The sequence below is a fragment of the Sphaerodactylus townsendi genome, linkage group LG02 (assembly GCF_021028975.2).
Source record: "Sphaerodactylus townsendi isolate TG3544 linkage group LG02, MPM_Stown_v2.3, whole genome shotgun sequence".
Classification (NCBI taxonomy): domain Eukaryota; kingdom Metazoa; phylum Chordata; class Lepidosauria; order Squamata; family Sphaerodactylidae; genus Sphaerodactylus; species Sphaerodactylus townsendi.
Genome location: NC_059426.1, coordinates 83,030,444 through 83,051,680, shown reverse-complemented (window position 1 = coordinate 83,051,680; position 21,237 = coordinate 83,030,444). Strand labels below are relative to the sequence as shown.

The following is a 21,237-nucleotide window of genomic DNA, read 5'->3' as shown; positions in this document are numbered from 1 at the left end:
TTCCTTCAAGAAGCAAAGTACATTGGGCTAATCCTTTTTATTCTCATAACAAATTTACCATAGATCATGATAGATACACCAAGTGGTGTTAAACCCATGTTTTCTCTGTCTATATGGGCTACTCAATTTATAGTATCTCACTGGAACAATCTTCATGGCATAATGGGACTTTAATCTACATGTTGCTGTTCTGAAATAGAAGAGTGAGAGGAAAAAATAAAAGAATGTAGTAGACCATGTTGATATGGAGATGATCTGACCACATGAACTGCTGAGACAACACATTCTCCTGACCCAGTCCTTAATCACTAGGAGGCCATGATCCAGCAGGGAATGAGTATGTTATTTACTTGATCTCACTGGAAGAGGCTAGGTCAGAGGTAGGGAACCTTTAACACTCAAAGAGCCATTTGGACCCATTTTCCACGGGAAAAGAAAACACTTGGAGCCGCAAATAATTTTTGACATTTAAAATAAAGATAACACTGTATATATTGGGTTTTTTTACCTTTTACTCTGCTCATTTTGAGAGGCGCATGGATGTGTCCGCCCTGCTGCCTGCAGGGCGGGCAAGGATGGGGCCAGCGGCTCGGCCTCACCACTCCAACGGGGCGGGCGAGAGGGGAAGCCGGGCAATTGGTGCGCCCACCCTGCTGCCTGCAGGGCAGGCAAGGATGAAGCTGGTGGCTCGGCCTTGCCGGCCGCCAGGAAAGCACCCGCCCCGCTTGAACGGGGTGGGCGAGAGGGGAAGCCAGCAGCCATGCCCAGCTGGCCATGCTGCAAGGTACTGTGCACTTGCCCCTGCCTGCACTGCAGGGCGGCAGCAAGGATGGGGTTGGGCGGCCTCGCCTCGCGGGAGCCGCAGTGCAAGGGCAGAAGAGCCGCATGCGGCTCTCGAGCCGCAGGTTCCCTACCCCTGGGCTAGGTGAATACATCTTTCTTCTTTCACAAAGCAGGCTTGTGAACAAAATGAAAACTGTCTCTATGGCGATATAACAGAAAAATGAGCAAAGCTGAGACTCTCATCACTCAGCTTAGCAGCTCTCAATAGTACAGTTAACATTAATATGTTCTGGCAGCATTCCTTGAGGGTTTCCCCCCTCCCTTTCCACTAGCTTTCATGTGAAAGCTCAGCAGTGGAAAATACTTGATGCAATCTTGATACCAACTATTTTTTAAAAAATCAGCTACAGGGAAGCATTGCAAAAATATTGATACATGCTAACATTTTTTTTAAAATAGAAGATCTGGTGGATAGTCTAATCAAGCTATTTATATGTCAAACGAGGGTTGGGGAGACCTGTTTGAATCCCACTCAACTGTAAGTGACCTTTGGCCAGTTTTGAGAGGTTAAAGTGGAACCTGAATTCCTACCTAAACTTCTTGAAAGATACAAATATGATAGATCTCTCTCACTTCTGCATAGGAAGAGAAGGAATGATTTCATTTATTTGTTAAACAGGAATAATTCAGCAGTTGTCCCTAATGTAGTGTAGTGAGTAGTGGACTAAGAATATCCCAACCTCTCCTCTGTGATAAACGCATTTAATTCCCAAGCACACAGGCTCAATTCGGCTGAGGATCATGCCACTTGGGGAGAGGAGTCATCAGCCCCACCCCCTTTCCAAACTGAAACACCATGGGGATTCATTGTTTTCCTGCTGAGGAAACGTACATGTACCAGTGGCTATAAATAGCAGATTCTGGGGCCATTTCAGGAAATGGTATGGTGGGTATATGAAATATGTGAAACTGTCACCTGCATTCAGGTAAATCCAATTTTCTGTGTGCACCTGGAGAGTCACCTTTTTGTTCTACTGGAGGTTGTTGAGGGTTTTTTCATGATGGATGTGGATGTGGCATACAAGTCAAAGTTTGTGGTGAACAGAACTGCAGAAAATTCTGTAATGAATTTATACTTTAAAATTATTTTTATTCCTGTAAAGTTACAAGTTAATATAATGGAATTTCTGGTTTTTTGAAAAGAAAACGGGACTGTGTTATGCCTTGCTACTGTCTCATTCTATTTGCTAATCAAAATAAATAACTGTCAAAGCCATCCAACTACTTTTGCTAATGATTTTTAATCTAATTTACTCTCAGCAGTGGCATAGGAGGTTAAGAGTTTGTGTATCTAATCTGGAGGAACCAGGTTTGATTCCCAGCTCGCCGCCTGAACTGTGGAGGCTTATCTGGGGAATTCAGATTAGTCTGTACACTCCCACACACGCCAGCTGGGTGACCTTGGGCTAGCCACAGCTTCTCGGAGCTCCCTCAGCCCCACCTACCTCACAGGGTGTTTGTTGTGAGGGGGGAAGGGCAAGGAGATTGTAAGCCCCTTTGAGTCTCCTGCAGGAGAGAAAGGGGGGATATAAATCCAAACACTTCTTCTTCTTAGCTTTAAGATTACCAAACTAGCTATCTAGTAAGTTTTGTCTTGTGGCATAGTAGTAGTACCAGCATCTTGATCTGTAATGACTGTGCTTTGTTATCCATAAATAAGTAGAAAATGGAAACATTTGCAGTCTGCATAATATATTGCTGGCCTGATTTTATTTATTTATGTTGATAGATATTAATTACAGTGGAACCTCGGTTTTCATTAGTAATCCGTCTGAAAAGAATCGATGAAAACCGAAACCGATGAAAACCGAGGTAAACTTTTCCATAGAAATCAATGTAAATTCAATTAATCCATTCTAGGCACTCCCAAAAACATACCAAAAACACATTTTTGGGTGAATAAACATAGGCTCTTTCCGCACATGCAGAATAATGCACTTTCAAACTGTTTTCAGTGCTCTTTGAAGCTGTGCGGAATAGCAAAACCCACTTGCAAACAGTTGTGAAAGTGGTTTGAAAATGCATTATTTTGCGTGTGCAGAAGGGGCCATAGTGTTTAATGCTGAAAACAGTAACAAACAATAACACTAGGACAAGCTTCAGAGCCAGTGGACCAACATCGCACCAGAAAGCTGTCCAAAGAGGTCTGTTTCTGACGCCTCTTTAAGATTTGTCTGAAATGGGGCAAGATATTGTCATTAAACAAGTTGCAGACACGGCCTGCAACAGCTTTGTCTGGGTGATTTTTCTCCACAAACCCCTGCACCTTACTGCAAATCGATGAAAACCAAGGCAAATCGATGAAAACCAAGGCAAATCGATGAAAACCAAAGGCAATGAAAACTGAGATTCCACTGTAGTTTTACACTTTGCTCTACTCTAAAATCTCAGGGCAATTGTACATTGAAAATGACGGCAAAGAAACTAAAATGGAAAAGTGCAGAGAAGTTGCTCAAAAAGCTTCCTCACCGTTTCTTGTCTGTAATTAATTCTAGGGTCCAAAGGGCGAGAATGTAGGCTCCATCACACAGCCTCTTCCAAGCAGTCATTTGATCTTCAGGGCAGCTTCTGAATCAGATGGTAAGTATTTGTTCTTCCTGTGAAACAAAGTTGCTGTACATCCCCAATATCGTTCTTGGTGCATAAGAACTCTGTACTGGAATCCTGATAACAAGCTGTAGCTGCCCAAGAATGGTCCCTGTCAGCAGGTGGCATGCAAATATTAATGCATGTTCTCTGAAACAGTCATTCACTCAAACCACTAAGATGTGTGGGTACTGTCAAGGGAATCATGGAGCTGGAGAACATGTGAGATCATTCCACTAGCTCAGTGTTTCCCAACGTTTCGACATCACAGTACCCTTGACCTCACTCTTCATATCTCACAATATCCCTGCCATCCCCCCACCTTCCCCTCCCAGTGCCCCTGCTTGCCACCTCCCCCCCCCACACACACCACACCACCTCCTCCCAGGGTAAAGGGAAGGACTATGGGGCGGGAAGTGGCTCCTGCCCCCTGGACCAGCTCCATGTCCTTGCTGGCACCGGTGGAAGACACCGCAAAAATGAGGGGGGCTGGTAGTGTTGCCGCAGTACCCCTGGGACATGCTCACAGCACCCCAGGGTACCACGGAACCCTGGTTGGGAATCACTGCACTAGCCTTTTCCTGCCCTCTTGGTTCATTTCACTGGCTATCACATATGGAGAGCAGGAAAATGCTAATTTGGAGGTATTTCCATATTACTAGGGAGTCACAGAGCCTACTTGATTTAATGCTTTCCTATCAGGTGCACTTGGATCCTCATTGTGTGATCTTGGCTGTGTGGGTTTTAGTATTGTAAGTCTTTATAGTATTTGTTTTAAATGGAAAGGAGGCACATAAATATTTTAATGAATAAAACCTAGAAGGGACGAATGTGACCATCAGCAAAAGGATTATTTGAAAACATTTGCCTTTTGATTATGTGTGGTTGAACATGTTGCTTTGCCATTGTCAATTAAGTCTGCAGACAATCAAGCCTGCCCCATACTTCTCTGGATTAGGCTACTGACTCAAACAAACAAAAACAAATACAAAACCTTTAATGGCATATAAAGAGTGGTAAAATACAGATTATGTTAAAACCAATTGACTAAAATTTACACAAAGGTTTCACTCTTGATCCAAGTGCCTTTGTTAAAAACCTGGCAACTGATTCAGTAGTGTGGGGATGATGGTCACTAAGCAGGTGTGAAACTATTTCCTTGTCTGATCTCGTTAACTGAAAATTTCTTCTAAGATGGCCTCTGGTGAAAGCAACCGGATAGCAGACTGCCAAATCTTTGCAATGAAGGAGCATGTGTTCAGTTGTTTCGGTAGGCTCCGCCTGCACAGGAACAAGTCCTTGCTTCTCCTGTGGATGCCATGATATTCTTCGCTCTCCCTTGGTTTCAAGGCAGTCGGGTAAATACATTTAGGGCCGGAAAGCAAGCACATAAAATATCTGGCGGAGATGTGGATTGATTTAAAATTACCTCATATATTTAGTTTCATAAAACCCAAAGCAATGGTGGGTGAAATGCCATAAAATGTGGGAGAACAAGTCTCTGCAGGCTCCAGCTGTGAGAAGCCGCCCCTTCAATGTCAAGAGTAATCGCTTGTTTCAAAAAATCTCCGAAAAGCCTGTCTTTCAGTTCACTGCAGTAGGAGTTGGTCAAAGATACACCTATGTTGTTTATTTGCTTCTGATAATTTTGGTAGTGCCAGGGTGGAGTGGAAGTGGTCGCTAATGTAGAAAATATGTGAGACTGCCGTCGGGAGTGGCTCTATAATGAAGGCGGCCATAGTATTTAAACAACAAAAGAGAGCCAAACCCGGGAAAAAATTCAGTCTTGGCTCCGGTTTCTAAACAAAGAACTTGATTAATGCGACTGAGTTTGGAAGACCCAATAAACGCACGAAGAAACAAAGATTGAACACCTCTCTAATTCTCTCAGCTGTTTTGGGCTCCCCAGATTGGAGCTCCGTAAAGTAATTGTGGCAGTAGTTTTAACTGGAAAACTTCCATTGCGGCAGGAAAAAATTGACCCGCCTCTTGGTGTGAAAAAATCTGATACATTGCTGCCAACACTTTGATTTTACTTTGGTATTGAGAGTCTGGGTGGATATGAGAGGTCCAGGTTAAGGGAATTTTAGATGGAAGGTGATTCCTAAACATCTGTGCCATGAATGGACCTGTTCAATCAATGTAACCGGCGTATTTTCCACTGCAAGGAGTTTTTTTTTGAATTCAAAAAGATTCAGCACTTTGGATTTGTTATAATTAATCAACAGGGCAACTGGTTTGTGGCAGTAACGTCAGCGAAAGGCTTGAAGTGAGTCTTTGCAGGCTCCACCTTGGACCGAGACAGTAACACAGTGTCGCCTGCATAGAGAAGTGCACATGTAGGTCTTCTTGTCCCAAAATGGGTGCGTTGACTTTCAGTCTGGAGATAAATGAGGAGCAAGGTCAGCTTAAATAAAGATTGAAACAGGAGAGGAGCAAGAATACAACCCTGCTTGACTCCTCTTTGTTAGAAACTATAGGTGAAGTTAGGGCGGCCCGCGACGCATCACAAATCTAACTCTGGACAGGTAGTTGAGGAATAAATACAACTGGCTTAATAAGAAAACAGTAATCTCTTGATCTATTCCCCAACACAGTCAATTTTTTTTTTTCCCACAGCTGATTCCTCCTGGGGATAGAGTCGAATGCGCATTTCAAATCTAGGAAAGCCGCAAGGAGTTTCCCACCCTTGGGGTGGCAATATTTCTCCGCCAAATGGTTTAAAACCAGACAATGGTCAAGGGTGGATTTACCTGTGGCATATCCTATCTGTTCCGGGCCTAGCACTGAAGAGGACCAGGCAGTGAGACGTATCATAAGGTACCTTGCGTAAAGCTTACTAGCCACTGAAAGCAAGCTTATGGGGCGATAGTAGGCTACTGACTCCTTACCAAACTATTTCGCTCTGCAAATACCTGATAGGTAGTTTTCCTTTGATGGCATTCTTCATTCTGATGATGAGATCTGCTTTTTACTACAGGAGAAATGGGTACAAAATATTTATGGCTTCAAGGTTCATTCTTTTCTCATCCCAAGCTCATTTACCTTGCTGATAGATCTCAACTCACATTTTCTGTACATACCCCTCCCTTCCAAGACAGCTTCAGTATACTTACTATTAGATTTTGATTGAAGGTGGAGAGCAAAAGCAAACATTTTAACTGGTAGTCAGATGAAGGCAGCGTATGAAAGAGAGATGATAATCAGGCTTTTGACACAATTAAATATCCTCAGTGGCTATCAATTCCCGCCTTAAACTCTAAAATCTCCTTAGAGACCAATTTAACTTGCCAGTCAATTTAACTTAATTAAAAACATGCTGTGCAAAGCAATGTGGACATTCTTTCTAGGGAAGAGTTGTAGAGAGTTTTTGACTGAGGGCATTTACACTGGTATGGAGTGCAAAGCTGGGAGCTACCGGTATGTATTAAATTGTCTCCTGTAACTGGATTATCCATTTTATTTACAGTAGCCTGAGGGATGCTCTAATCTTCATTTGTTAGCAGTTGCTTGTGATAAACCTGTGCATTCATGCAGCAGCCTACTCCTGTTTGTTTCCACAGTTAGACCTTTCTATCACGTAAATTGTTTTTTGACAAAATTTCCTACAGAAAAAGGAAAATCTTTTATGTCTCAGTTTATTTTTTACAGTATCACATTTTTAAAAAAAGTTATGGTAGATGAAAAACAGGTGTGTTTGATGCGATTATTATTCACATGTGTGCTTTTCCAGTAGATCAGATAAGTTTATCTGATATTATTCTTTCACAACAAGGTACGTTAAGATCCAACCGAATGCCTTTTGAAAAGCCTCTTCGGTTTGCTTCCATTGCTGAGTGCAGTTTTTTTCACAGCTGAACAAAAGTTCAAAAGATCCAATATTCTGGTCATTACACTGCATCAGGCTTTCTTGGTTTCATGTTCTGTCCAAAGAAAGTGTTCATTAAGTACCTGAGGGAGAAAAGTATTGCCCCGCTAGGTCCCTCTGCTCCTCAGAGGAGAACCTATTAGTGGTCCCTGGCCTGAAGGACGTCCAACTGGCCCCTACCTGGTGGAACAGGCTCCCTAGAGAGACCAGGGCCCTGTGGGACTTGCAAAGTTTCTGCAGGGCCTGCAAAACGGATCTGTTCCTCCAGGCGTTTGGCCAGCCAGGTTGATTGTTATCAGCCCCATTCCATCTAGGCCTCTTGTGGGCATGGAGGAGGGTGGGGCTTTGTTGCCATCTGTTACAATATTTCTCCTTTTATGCTATTTTATTCTGAGTATGGTTTTATTCTGGTTTTATTGTATGTATTTTTAGACTGTTATTGTTTTACTTTGTTTTTCATTGCCCTGAGCCCTTCGGAGGAGGGCAGTTTACAAATTTAATAATAAATAAAAATAAAAATAAATAGTATTCCATGATATGAGAAACTAGTCAAATGAGAGCTAAAGCAAAGTAACTGAAAAGGTTTCTTGTCTAGCAGAATTATTCCTGCACCAAGTGCCACTAAACAAAACTGGTATCTTCTTTTGATGAAGTTTCAGATATGAACTGATTTCTCTGGTGGTCATTTTAAGCAGTAGATTTAGAAAACTGCCATCTGAAATTGTTCTTATATGAGTTAGCATGAGCTGGTTTATATGATAAGGTTTAATGGACCACAATATTCAATTATTCAAAATGGAAATATTTAATCTGACTGTCATAGAGAAAATAAGATGGGAACAGAGGTCTAGGGATTGGTGCTTTGACATTGATGAACGCTGAATGTAGGTTTGATGGACAGCTAACAGCAGATGTGTTATACCAGTCTGGAAACCTTGATTGACAGGGGATTCAAATGGAATTCTACTCTTGACCTGCAGGAGTGGCAGTTGAGAGTATCAGGAAGGAAGGTGGGGGGGATTAGAGTACAGTGAGGAGAGTGAAGGATTTTGGAGAATCCTAAAATAGGAAAGTGAAATCGGTAGTCCTTCCCTGACAGGAAAGCTGTTGGGAAATGGGGGTGAAAGAAGGAAAATTGGAACCTCTATGTGTGTTTCTGCCTGCACAGAAATTTTGTGTTTGATAATCTAGTTCCTGTTTATCTAAGGAGTGACAGTAAAGTGATCTCTCTCAATAGTTATACAAACCTGTCTAAGAAAAAATCAGCTACATTTTTGTGACAAACTATCTATTGTGTATAGTTATACAAAGTTTCCCTCATTCCTGTAGCCTTTTCACCTGCCCAGTTTAAACCTGAAACTTTCCTGACATTCTGACTTGGCCATTTCCCTGTAAAAGGGTTGTGAATTTGTATCATCCGCTTGTGTGCCATATTAAAACATATACCATTGAAGAGTTTTTCAGTTTCTCACCTTCATAACCTGAATCAGAATACATCTATAAACATTTTAAACATTTGGGGGACAGATAGGAAAACAAAGAAGAAGAAAAAGGAGCCTCTTGGCTAAGTGAAAAAGAATATGAGGAACTGTCATAATAGGCAGTAAAATAAGGCTTCATTTGCGCTAAGGCGAAGTATTTGAACCTAATCTTAGTGACTGGACTCCTGGGAATATGTGAAGTGTATTTTGTCCTCTGCGCTCTATTAGCATAGTCAATCATTTTCACAAGGAACTGGGTAAGAGGTGGGTTGCATTTCAGAACTGTCTGAACTCCTAATATTACTTGTTTTAGAAATCGTTTCAAATAGGGGAGAGACAGACTGTTCCATAATTTTTTTAAAAAAATGTTTGCATTGTTATTATAAAGCTTGTAAGTGTTTAGGATGCATGTCTTGTATCACTCCTCCCCTCCTACAAAAGTCAGGCATAGAATTAATTAATACCGGCATAGAATTAATTAATACTAATATTACTGAGTCCCTTGGGGGAGGGCGGTATATAAATCAAATAAATAAATAAATCACTGAAATGTGGCATTTTCATTCCCTGGGATTAGGTACATAGTGTGATATTTATCTTAATCTAGATCCCTATGGACTACCCATGTGCTTTAAATTTTCAAAGCAAGAATGTTACCGTTGAGCAAAAGTTCAGATTTAGAATCACTTTACAAAGATTATCTCTTAAGTGCTGGATCAGACCAAGTTCCTCCTCATCCAGCATTCAGTGTAAGAATTCTGAGAAGTAACTAAGTGGTCTTCTGCAAATAGGTCAGTGGCCTATCTGATATCTATCTCTGATTGACAATGAACATTTGATGATCATTGTGCCTTGTTTGTCTTTAAAAAATTAGATCAAATTCACAACTTCCACTACGTCACGTGTGCATATTTTAATTTGTTTGTGGACATGTTTAAATCCTGTAGTTTCAAGTCTTAGAATCAACTGATGGTCATGCAGGAAGGTTGACTCACAATTGCATCCCAACTCGGGTTGAACACTTTATGGTTGTTACATGAAATGCCACAAATCCACAATGGACTCCACAAAGTATAAGGTTTAGGAGGAATCAATTGCATACTTGTTTTGCATGTTTCCAAAGTCTGAGTGAATAAAAAATAGCATGACATATTTAGACATTAAATATATAAATATTCTTTAAACAGGATATTTGCAGGAACTGGACTTAAAATATTTGTCTGCATTGCACACAATTAAGGATGCATGCATATATTTTGTCCCTTTAAAGAAGCAAAAATCAGGGGATAGTTTTAACTTCCTCTTATTTTATCTCTTAGTTTTATCCTTAATCTTATCATTATAACTATTGCAAGTAGCATAGTTGTTTATCTGACCTTTCCATGATGAAAATTATATGGATTTCTTCCTGCTATTTAGATAGATGAGATGGTAGGTAATTATTTAGAATATAATTATACGGCCTCCCATGGGTGCAGTATAGGGGTGGGTTTTCTTGCCAACTGTTGGTTGTTTTTATTGTTCTGACTGTATTATTCTTGTTCTATTCTGTAAATCTTGCTGTTGTTGCCCTGAGCCCTGCAAAATGAGGAGGGCAGGGTATAAATGAAAATATAAATAAAATATATAAATAAAATTATCCCAACCTTTCTCCAAGAAGCTCTGCTGTCATAATTTGTTCTCTTCCCCTCCATTTTGATCCTCACAACCTGTAAGGTAGGTTAGACTGATGGGAACAAAGTCACCTAGCCAGATTCATGGCTGTGTAGGGATCTGTACCCACATCATTCCAGTCTTAGTCTGATAGATTAACTGCTGACTCATTCAAGCGATTGAAAAGTACTTTTTAAAGATGTCAAATGGACTGGCACAAAATAATATGCAAAATTGTCACTTTAAAAAATGATGGGGGATTCCACTGCACTCCTCTGTTCAGCTTGCAAAAGCTGCTCCAAAGCCACCTATAGAGTTTAGGTAGCACCTACTTCAAAAACTGACATGGCCAGAGTGTTTGGGTAGTGGGTAATAAGTACACTGTCCTCATTTAAAATACCAGAACTTGGCTCATCTTTACAGAACCAGTTAAAGCAGTTCTTTAGCCCAGAGACCCCAAGTGCACCTTTCTTTTCTTGTGATAGGAATGGATGAACTCAAGGGCAGAGCTTGGCAACCATTAGGAGGGTTGGGGTGGGGTGGGGTAGTAGTATGGTCAGATGGCATCACCAGCACAATATTGTCATTTCAGGGGAATATCTGGAAGCAATGAGGAGCTCTAATGTATTTAGTTTGGTAGATGATGTTCTGTGGGAGTAGAAGAAAACCTCCAGTGCTTAAAAACTTCAGGGCAGCAGTAGCTCTTGTCCCGTGATCCCTGCTTTTTTTGCAACAGACTAGTGGGTTCTCTTCCTATTCAGACCATTTAATACTGTCTGTATCAAGCTGTATGTATGTATGACTGCCAGTCTTCTCATTTTTGTGCAGGACTGTGTGTGTGTGTGCGTGCGTGCGTGTGTGTGTGTGTGTGTGTGTGTGTGTGTGTGAGAGAGAGAGAGAGAGAGAGAGAGAGAGATATTGAGATTGATTATGTTGGCTGGTTCTGGATCTAGAAAGTTTCAGGCTGTCCAATTTTCCTTACTGGCTGGTATCCTAGCAATTTTTCTCCAAATATAGCTTCTCATATACATGAATTGGTTGTTGCAAGTCTGGGAATGCTGTTTTCCAGGAGAGTATTGATGTTTGCCTTAAATGAAAGGATGCCATTGGCAGGATAGGGAAGTTTCTTTAATTCTTTAATTGTATTTTGAAAGAAGATGATAGAGAAGTTTTTAGTACAATATGAAAGCTAGTATTTCTTGAGTGTCTGCCTTCAAGTTATTCTAATTACTTTCATTTGTATATTTTTCTCATGACAGAAATTGTGAACAGTAGCATTTGTGTGAAGGAGCACCACAGTAGAGCTTAGAGATTAAAATAACTGAAATAATGCCCAGGATAGTATTTCTACAACTAAACCACTCCTGTATTCAATTATATGCGGTCAGAGGTAAAACAGTGTTTCAAAATGAGCAGCAGTTAACTATTTGTGGATGCAGAAACTAATTACAGTCCTTGAACTTGTGGCCTAGTGAGTGAATGAATGCATACAGAAGATCAAACACTAGTTTTCCTCTGCCAAACTAGTGTCTCAGTTTGTGGGAAACAATCCTGGGCAAAATGCCAGTGGAGCAGTGGCCAGAGGCACTATTTTGTTTAACAAGTAGCTTTGCTACTAACTTAGGCACATGAGTGCCATGCTGAGCAGAGGGGAAGGGAGCAAGACAGGATCAATGGCCAGTCTAAAGGAAAGACAGATGTGAGATTCTGGATGGGGCTTGGATGCAGAATGTGGGAACAAGAGACAGAAATACCAGAGTTATACACAAACCTTGGCATCCAATTCAATTTGAGAAGCCCATTGATCTGTACCTGCAAGTAAGGGTTGGCCCTCATTCTAGCAACAAAAGAAAAAAATGGCATGATGGGTAGGGCAAACTGTGATTAGTGGTGCCTGCTGCAGTTTGACAGTACACAGAGACCCGTTATGCATGGAATGCTTACCCTGGGGTTCTTTGCTGTCAGTAGGGTTGAAGTTGGGTCTCATCATGTTTCTCTGTTTACACACACAAGCAGGCCTCTACTGCTACTGCACAGTTTGCTTGCTGAAGTCTTTGAAGCCTCTGTTTTCCTGGTTCTCTTAACTCTGCCCACCAACTCTTAAAACACACAGTTGCAAGATTGCTGGCTTTGTTAAAGCCCTTTAAATTACTGTTCTACTGATAAAGCTGTTATTGCAGTTATATTGATATTGTAGTACCTTTCAAAAATATTCCTCCTCCACCAAATGAAAAAGGCAATTCCTTGGACCATATTCTGCTGAAAATGGGAACCATGTCCTAGAACTGCTATTCTCTTCCTGCCCCCCACTCCACACACACACGCTTCCTACTGCTGCTGCTGTTACAGGAGGAGAAAGAGAGGCTTGTTATTCCAATATTCCCAATATTTTGATATTCCTACATTAGATCTACCCCCACATTCACTCCCTGCAACCTCCCCAGCAAGTGTGGGGTTTCCCGCCATCCCTGGAAAAGGGGGGGCTGAGAGTATGGAAACATTGAGTGTATGGTGGGACCAAGCACTTTCTGTTGTTATTATTATATCAAGATATTTATATGATAATTTAGAGGTCAGTTTATTTTGGATAAGCCCAAGTGATTGAGCTTCTTTTCTTTGACTTTCACTTGCTGGCTACCCAAAGATGCCAGCAGGGCAAGTAGGAAGCAGGAAGGAGCCAGCAACATGAAGGGGAGGGTGAGGCAGAAGGCATGGATGGCAATGCAAGGGAGTGGGAAGAGTAAAGCTAGGTATGCTGGCTGTGGTCAGAGGGAACATATCCAGGGCAAAACTGTGTTCACTGGCAAATCTGCCCCACTCTGACAGCGAAGCAAATCAGAGTCACACCAGAAGTGGTGTCGCTTGCCATGGAGAGAATAGAATGTGAAGGTGGTGTTGTAGAAAATGTGTCCATACGAGAAATTTTGCTGCAATGTACATTCACTCCTGCAGGGCAGCAGATACTGTGCATAACCAGCCAGATACTGCTTTACATGACTGAAGCTACATGTATGGTGGTGTGGATCCAGATAAATGCAGTCTTTCTTTTTGACTGTTTTCCTCTAGATGGATAAGAATGTATGTTGCAAGATGAATTCACTATCTGAATTCACTGTCTTATGTTTAGAGATCTTTGGACCCCTCTTTTAATCCTCAGTGAAAGGGTGTGAGCTTAAGAACTTCAGCAGATTTTTGTAGTGTATTTATATAAGGAATTTCCTCCAGTTTCCCATCCTTTTCCATAGTAGACCTTTGCAAGTAAACAATGTTTCAGGAAAAAGCTTGTTCAGAAGGGAAAGAATGAAAAAAGGGAAATCTAAAAAAAATTATAAAATAAAATTTTCATACTTATTTATTACTGTTGCATAGATTTAAGAATTTTGTAGTATTGCACAGTAGAATCTGCAGAATCTGATTAATCTGGAGAACGCTGAAATATTTAAATAGTGCTGAATACATTGCTAGAAAACTGAGTTCATGATAGGTATGCATATGACTGGATACATGGTATGATAATCATAGGTAGATTAGTGGTTGATGTTGAGAATCATCTGTGCAGATATTTCATGTTTGCACTATAGCTGAAGGGCATACAAAGCTAGTTGTGTGGAACATGCTATCAGATGTTAGCATTTGTTCTCATTGCTTTCAGATAAGTTAAATCCTTGCTGCATTTGACCTGTTATCTCCCTCATTTAAAATGGATTAAATTCATGAACGTTTGCGTCATCCTATATGATCCCTACAGCCTTTAGGAATGTGATTTTGTGTTTTCCAGGGCGATGCTGGTTGGATGCTCTGGAACTGGCCTTGCGCTGCTCCAGTCTGTTCAGGCTTAGTGCCTCAAAGCAGGGAAAGGATGGTGACCTCAACTGCTCAACTGATTCTTCACATGCTGGACTGTACAACCTACTGCACACAGCTACAATATCAGACCAGGAACTTTTCCAGTAAGAATATGTTTTTGCTCACTTCATAGTTTGAAAGGAGATGGTAGAGGAGTTTGTTATGGTTTCTTTTCTTCTTCTTTTTTGAATATTTATTTATGTATTTGTATACCAATTTTCTCTCTGCTGGGGCCACAGGCAGCTTACAACATTGTTCGCCACTCTATTTTTCCTCATAGCAACCACCCTGGATTGATAGAAAGTGACTGGCGAAATGCCTTATCACCAACTCTATATATATTTACATAAAGTTTATTAAATATTTGTCTCCAGTTACAATCATATTCAAAGTTATACAAAAAAATCAAAAAGAAGAAAGAAAATGAAAGAACAAAAAAGAACTTCCAACTAGCACTACCTAAAGCAGTTTGTTCATTTAGAACTTATCAAAATAACTATCCTTATTTATTAAAGTATAATAATATTTGAGTTATTCCAAAGAATTTAATTTATTACTTTAATACATATCTTGAAACGATCCGACGTGTCCTTCTTCATCCACTTTTAAAGATTATAATTATTCAATAAATGATAGTCTTTCGATTTCTGCAGAAAAAAATCAAAGGATTCCAATTCTGTCTAAATGCTTGTAAATTTTGATTTTTCTTAACATTCAGAGTTTATCAATAACTAGGTATTCCAACATTTTGGAAAACCAATCTTTCATTTCTGGAATAGATGACATTTTCCAATTATTTTCATATACAATTCTAGCACCATGTTCCTCTTTATATTTCTATCAAGAATATTTAACAAAAAGAGCTCTGGTAAAAACCTTATTTGGTAACCAAGAATATTGCCAATCTGGTCAGAAATTCCATTCCAGTATTCCTTTGCTTTTTTACAACACCATAAGTAGAAGAAGGTACCCTTATCCTTTTGACATTTCCAGCAGATATCAGAAGTACCTTTTTACATTCTGGCTAATTTGGTCAGGTATAGATACCAGCGATATAACATCTTAAAATGATTTTCCTTCAAATAGTAGCATACCTTAAATTTTAAATTCTTGGTTCATCTTTTTGACCCGGTATCTAAATCAATTGTTCTCCCCATATTTTGGAACCACTTTACCATGGACTCCTTAATCATTTCATCCTCTGTTTCTCTGTCCAATAAGAGTTTGTATGCCTTTTTAGTCAAAAATAAATTTCCTTTGCATAAAGTTAACCATAATTCTGACTCTTTCTTTTCGAAGCCTCTTTTTAGATCTTACTTAAATTTTATCTTTAGTTGATGATATAGGAACCATAGACATTGTTGATTATTTACTATGATTTCAAGTTTTTCTTTTAATTTACAAATACCACTGTCTCAATAAGTGATATCAACATACTTTAAGAATTTTCATTCTAAATTTGGTTTTAACATAGAGGCTTCTTGTGGGGAAAGCCAGCTTGGAGTTTTCAGAATATTGGTTTTTTTATAGTCCAACCAAATCTTCAAAATGGCCCTTCTGCAATAGTGATCCAAAAATTCTCTATAAGGTTTCTCTTTTGGGTACCAAAAGTAAAAATGCCAACCAAAATGTAAATGAAACCCTTCTAAATTCAAAATTTCTCTATTTTCCAATGTCATCCAATCTTTAAACCATAAGAGTCCTGCTGCATAATAATATATTTTCAAACCCGGCAAGTGGAGGCCACCTCTATCTGACCGATCAATAAGATTGTTATATTTTATCCTTGGCTTTTTGCCTTCCCAAATAAAATGTAAAATATCTCTTTCCCATTCTAAAAAAAACTTATTAACTATTATTATGGGAATTGATTGAAATTTTAAAAAATCATTCTGGGCAATATATTTGATTGTATTGCTGCAATTCTGCCCAGTAGAGACCATCTTAATTTGCCCTATTTAGCCAAATTATCTTTTATATCTTTCCAAAGAGGTATATAATTGTTTGAGAAAAGTAAAATATTTTGTTTGGCCAAATTACTCCCTAAATATTTTACTTTACTCACCAACTTATATTTAGTTAGGTTGCTTAATTTTTCTTCTTCAGATATTTTAATATTAAATGTCATTATATTGGATTTATGCTCGTTAACTTTCAGTTAAATTTTTCTTGAAAAATTTGTTTCAAAAAACCCCCATGACTTTGTTGTGGTTTCTATATGAGCCTTCTTTTAATTTATCCACTTGACCTGTCACTGGCCACACCAAAATGGTGATGAAGATGTTTTGCATTGAGGATGCCATTTCAATTGTACTTGAATGTTATTAGGATGGTGAGAGTGCTAAGATACACTTGCCCATTTGCAGAAGTATCTTTGGGTTCCTTATAGAGTGTGTGTATATGCTTGCCTACTTGCCATATGAATAGTGTACGTCAATGACAAAACACATCACTCAAGCTTCATATTATATAGTTACCATACAGAACTATGACAACTTTTTCTACAACATAGTTCTCTAAAGCATCCATAAGTTAAAAAACAAACAGAAGTTTGTGAATTTCCAAAGGTTTCCACTGCTCTTGAATAGCAGCAACCCCAAAGTCCTGTAGCTTGTCAAGTTCATTTGCAGATGGGGAAATTGGAGGAAATGGATTTGAAATGGATTTGGCTGGGTACAAACAACTGTCTCAACAATACGTTCTGTTAAAGTATAATGGAGTTGTAGATGCATACTGCAGAACAATACCGAGTTGCTGGATCAATCACTCTGCATTATCTGCACTGGATCCAGAGTATTACCTCTAATGAATCATTCAACACTGGTCTGTTTCTATGTTTTGAGATTCTGTACCCTTTTCTCTCCTGTTTCTTGCTGCTCTAGACTTGTGCCACAGAAGATGCATCCCTTCCATATTCTGGTTATAGCTGTGAAATATTCCTGCAAGTCTAAATCTTCCCCCTGCTAATGCTGTGTACCTTTACCTGTTCTATTGCTTATATATTCAGATAAATACTAATAAGATCCATTACTTTGTAAATGTTGTAACTTGGAGTAAAATATCTTTCAACTAGACCTTAAGGGATTCCAATTAAACATGAAAAAGATTTTAGGTCTTCTTCCCATAAAACGGAAATAGTAGCCTTGGGGAGCTTCAGTTTGCCATAGACAGGGGCACATAGGGAAAGGAAGAGTGTGTTCAATCCTTTGATCACCACTGGTTTCTGTGCTAGAGACCAAGTTCCCTGTGCTTTTAGCATTTTAAAAGAGGCAAGATGTGTCCTTTTAAAAGCACATTTTATTTCTATTATAATGCTAGTAAGAAAGCAGAGAGTTCAGTTTCAAATTGTGAAACCAAGCAGAAGTTAAAGGGTTAAACCCCCTCTTCCTCTCCTGTACAACTTCCAGGCTATCTGAGGTTGCACAAATTTGCACTTTGCTTTTTATGGACAGAGCAAGCCACATGATCCTGATCTTCACCTGATCTGAGCTCAAATGACTATCCATCTGGGTAGCAGCAGGATATTGGAAAGGCTGTAAATTTATTACTGACAGTACTTCTCTCAGTGGGATTAATCCTACAGTTAAAGATCTCCTAAGGAACTAAGATAATTAAGCTATTAACAAGTCAATTAATTACATTTCATGTTTTCTTTAGATTGTTTAAATTATGCTTGAGAGTAAGAGGATGCAGGTTTTGAGGTCAACTGTATCTGCTGGAAAATTTTAATTCTGGGTTTCTATTCACTATACCCTGATAAGTCTGTCAAAATCTTTGAGAAATTAATACTCTCACATGGTGCATTTAGAACAGAGAGAGTGCAGAATATTTTCTAACACAGTGTCAAGCTTCAGAGAGCTGAAAGGGCGAAGCACAGAGCAAAAATATTTCTGTTGCTAGAGCTTCCACTCTATGAGTAAGGTCTTACCTCAAATTACATCTGGCAGAAGTCTTGTCTCTTCACACACACCCCATCCTGCCACAGCCCAAAATGCCTCTGAAATGCTGAGGGGCAAGGGAGGAGGGAAGTGGCAAAAATCACCCCTCCTCCTGACCTTGGAAATGTTGGACAGGACCCAACCCTAAACTCCAAATGACTCCTTGGCAATAAGTTTTGCCTATCAGCGAAGAAGTCTTGCCTCTAACTGCTTGTGGTTGTTTTTCCTTAGCTCTGATATTTTATAATTCTAAATGAAACTGAGCCAGGTAGTTTTGCTCTGATCCACACCCCACACACCCCAACCCAACTTTCTCTGGACATAGCATTTGTGTTTCTCCACTTGGACTGCTTAGTTTTAATTTCTGTCAGGCTTTGAAACAGGGTTGCTAGACCAACATTTCAAAAGCATGGACCATTCTAAAGTTGGGGGTGTTTGTTCAGTTGAGAGGGAGGTTCAAACTCATGTTCTACTTATGTTCTATGGGGTGATCCAGTAAAATCTAATAACAGCGTCACTATTTTAGTGGCATTACAGAGAGAGGTTTTTTATCTGCTTTACATCAATCTGTTCTGAGTACAGCAGTGTTTCTTTATTCAGATATGGCTAGAGAACAGCTCTAAATCTAGACAATCCTCTCACTATTGCACATGAGCAGCGCAGGTGCTGAACTCTGTCTGTTTTGGAGCATCTGAAAATTTCTTGGAATGACATCCCTCTCTGATAATATGTAGAAGGTAATGCTGACCTTTCTACAGACTGGTTATTTTAGATTACAGGTCATGCAATGGGGGGAAAGTGCCATTTATCTGCTAAGTATTGACTCCGATTCAATTACTAGATGTTCCATATGTACAAAGGGACTTTGGACTCATGTTTCTTGAGCATGGCCAGTTCTTATGTCAAATAGCAAATGTTTTCTGAATTTTTAAAAATTACTAACAATGTAAGACTACAGTCTACTGTTCAAACAAAAAAGGAGACCATTCCCCAGGATGTGTTCACACCCTTGAGCGTGCCTGAGGTTGCTCTTCAGATCCAAGTCTACATTATTAAGGAAGGCCCCGCTTCCAGGAGCTTAGTCCTGCCTCAGCCACATTAAAGTAATAGGAGCTGTTTCATAAAAGTGATCCATTCCCCTCCCAAATGAAATGAACACCTTTTGCTGAGTAATGACTGTTTGAAAATAATGCAGTGATGCCTGGTATAGTACAATCCCTCCAGTTAACAGATGAAGATCATCATCATGAAAACAGAAACATCCTATTTTCAAACCTAAGCTCAAAAACAAAAAGTGACAATCATCCTCCCAAATATTTGTTGCTGTTAGGTTAGGGATAAAGATTGTATGCTCGGCCAGGAGAACTTATTAACTATCTTTGAAGATACCATGAAAAATATATAAATAACCTCTAGAATTTCCTCTTTCACTTGACCAATTAAGGAGGCTTCTGGAAGATTCATTAGGTTGCTGGTTTAAATCTTCTTGTGTATTAGAACTCCAAGGTGTCTTCATTAATAAATGAAAGACACATGAGTTTCTCAAAATCTGCTCTGCTCTGCTCTGTTTGTTGTGAGGGGGGAAAGCCAAGGAGATTGTAAGCCCCTTTGAGTCTCCTGCAGGAGAGAAAGGGGGATATAAATCCAAACTCTTCTTCTTCTTCTTCTTCTTGCTGTGTGCATTTTTGTCCTTCACATCTTCTACATTGGGTACAGTGAATATTTTTGTCACCTGAGAAGGGGAATATTCAAAATGCCTGGACCTAACTGGTTAAGTTAATATTCAATAGCAAAGCAACAATCTATTTCTGTAATTTTGTTTCCAGAATTTGTTTACCTTGCTGAAAATGTGGTTGTCAGTGACAGTAACCTAAGCTCTCCTTGTTTTCTGTAGTTAAAGCATAATATGTTCAAATTCCATGGGCACAATACAGTCTGCTTGTGCTCTGGAGCATACACACCTTGTACCAAGTGGAGAGTGGAGGCTGTATCCCTACTGGATTGGATAAATGTCCCCTTAGTCCAGCATTCTGAGTATCACTGCAGTAAAATAGATGTTCCTGAAAAGCCCAAATTAGATCATGAATCTAATGTTTCTTAGAGCCATGAATATTTCTTTCTTAGCATTTGGCATTTACAAGCGTGTAATTTGTGAAATTATTTAGCTATTGTTGGTCAGTCGTCATTGCTAGACTTTTTCTCTGTTGATTAGGCATTGTGTGAAGTCGTTCTTTCTTCAGTCTTTTCAAACTCAGAAGGGCTTTTAAAATTTACTTTTTAACATGTGACTCAATCTGACTTTGTACCATGTATATTTGCTTGTCTCTGTGTTTCTGCATTATCTCCTTTTCCATCCTTCTCCTTAAAAAAAAAAAGTCCTGAAATAAGTGTAGTCATTCCACTGGTATGACATGCCGTATTAGTTATTTGTGATTCCTGCCACACCAGTGACCTACATTTCATCCACACAAATGGGCCAAACACTCTTTGGCACGGTAGCTTCAATGCTCCACATAGTCTCTAAATCATTATTCAAAGTTAATTTGTAATGAGGAAAGCTGAAAAAGAGCTGCTAATGCTTCATTCTCTATGCGTTATCTTTAGGAGGTCATAAATATGTTCTCTAATGCTGTTTAAAATGTACATTAAAGAAGTTTCTGTTCTGTTCTTTAAAAATACTGACTTGTGAGCAATACCAAAGTCACCTCTGGATTATCCCAACAGGAAATGGTGCCATGTATTTTCATTGGAACAGCTCCATGATAAGAATACAGTATGAATTTTTCTAATTATGACCTTGATACAAGACTGTTCTTTAATCTGGTAAAAAAGCACACCTTCCTATTTGCTTGGCATGCAGACACACTTTGCCTACAGTCTTTCAAAAAAAGATGATACCAAACTAGGGCCCCTTCTGCACAGGCAAAATAATGCGTTTTCAAACCACTTTCACAACTGTTTGCAAGTGGATTTTGCCATTCCGCACAGCTTCAAAGAGCATTGAAAGCAGTTTGAAAGTGCA

At 39.5% G+C, this 21,237-nt stretch overlaps 1 protein-coding gene across 3 annotated transcripts in view; it reads left to right on the top strand.

The window, feature by feature from the left end:
* OSBPL5 (oxysterol binding protein like 5) overlaps positions 1–21,237 on the top strand; it is a 156,707-nt gene that overhangs the window by 103,595 nt on the left and 31,875 nt on the right. For all 3 annotated transcript variants that reach the window (XM_048484298.1, XM_048484296.1, XM_048484297.1), the window contains 2 exons: positions 3,339–3,423; positions 14,210–14,381. In XM_048484298.1, coding sequence (XP_048340255.1) covers positions 3,339–3,423; positions 14,210–14,381 — 257 coding nt within the window. The remainder of the gene's footprint in view (positions 1–3,338; positions 3,424–14,209; positions 14,382–21,237) is intronic.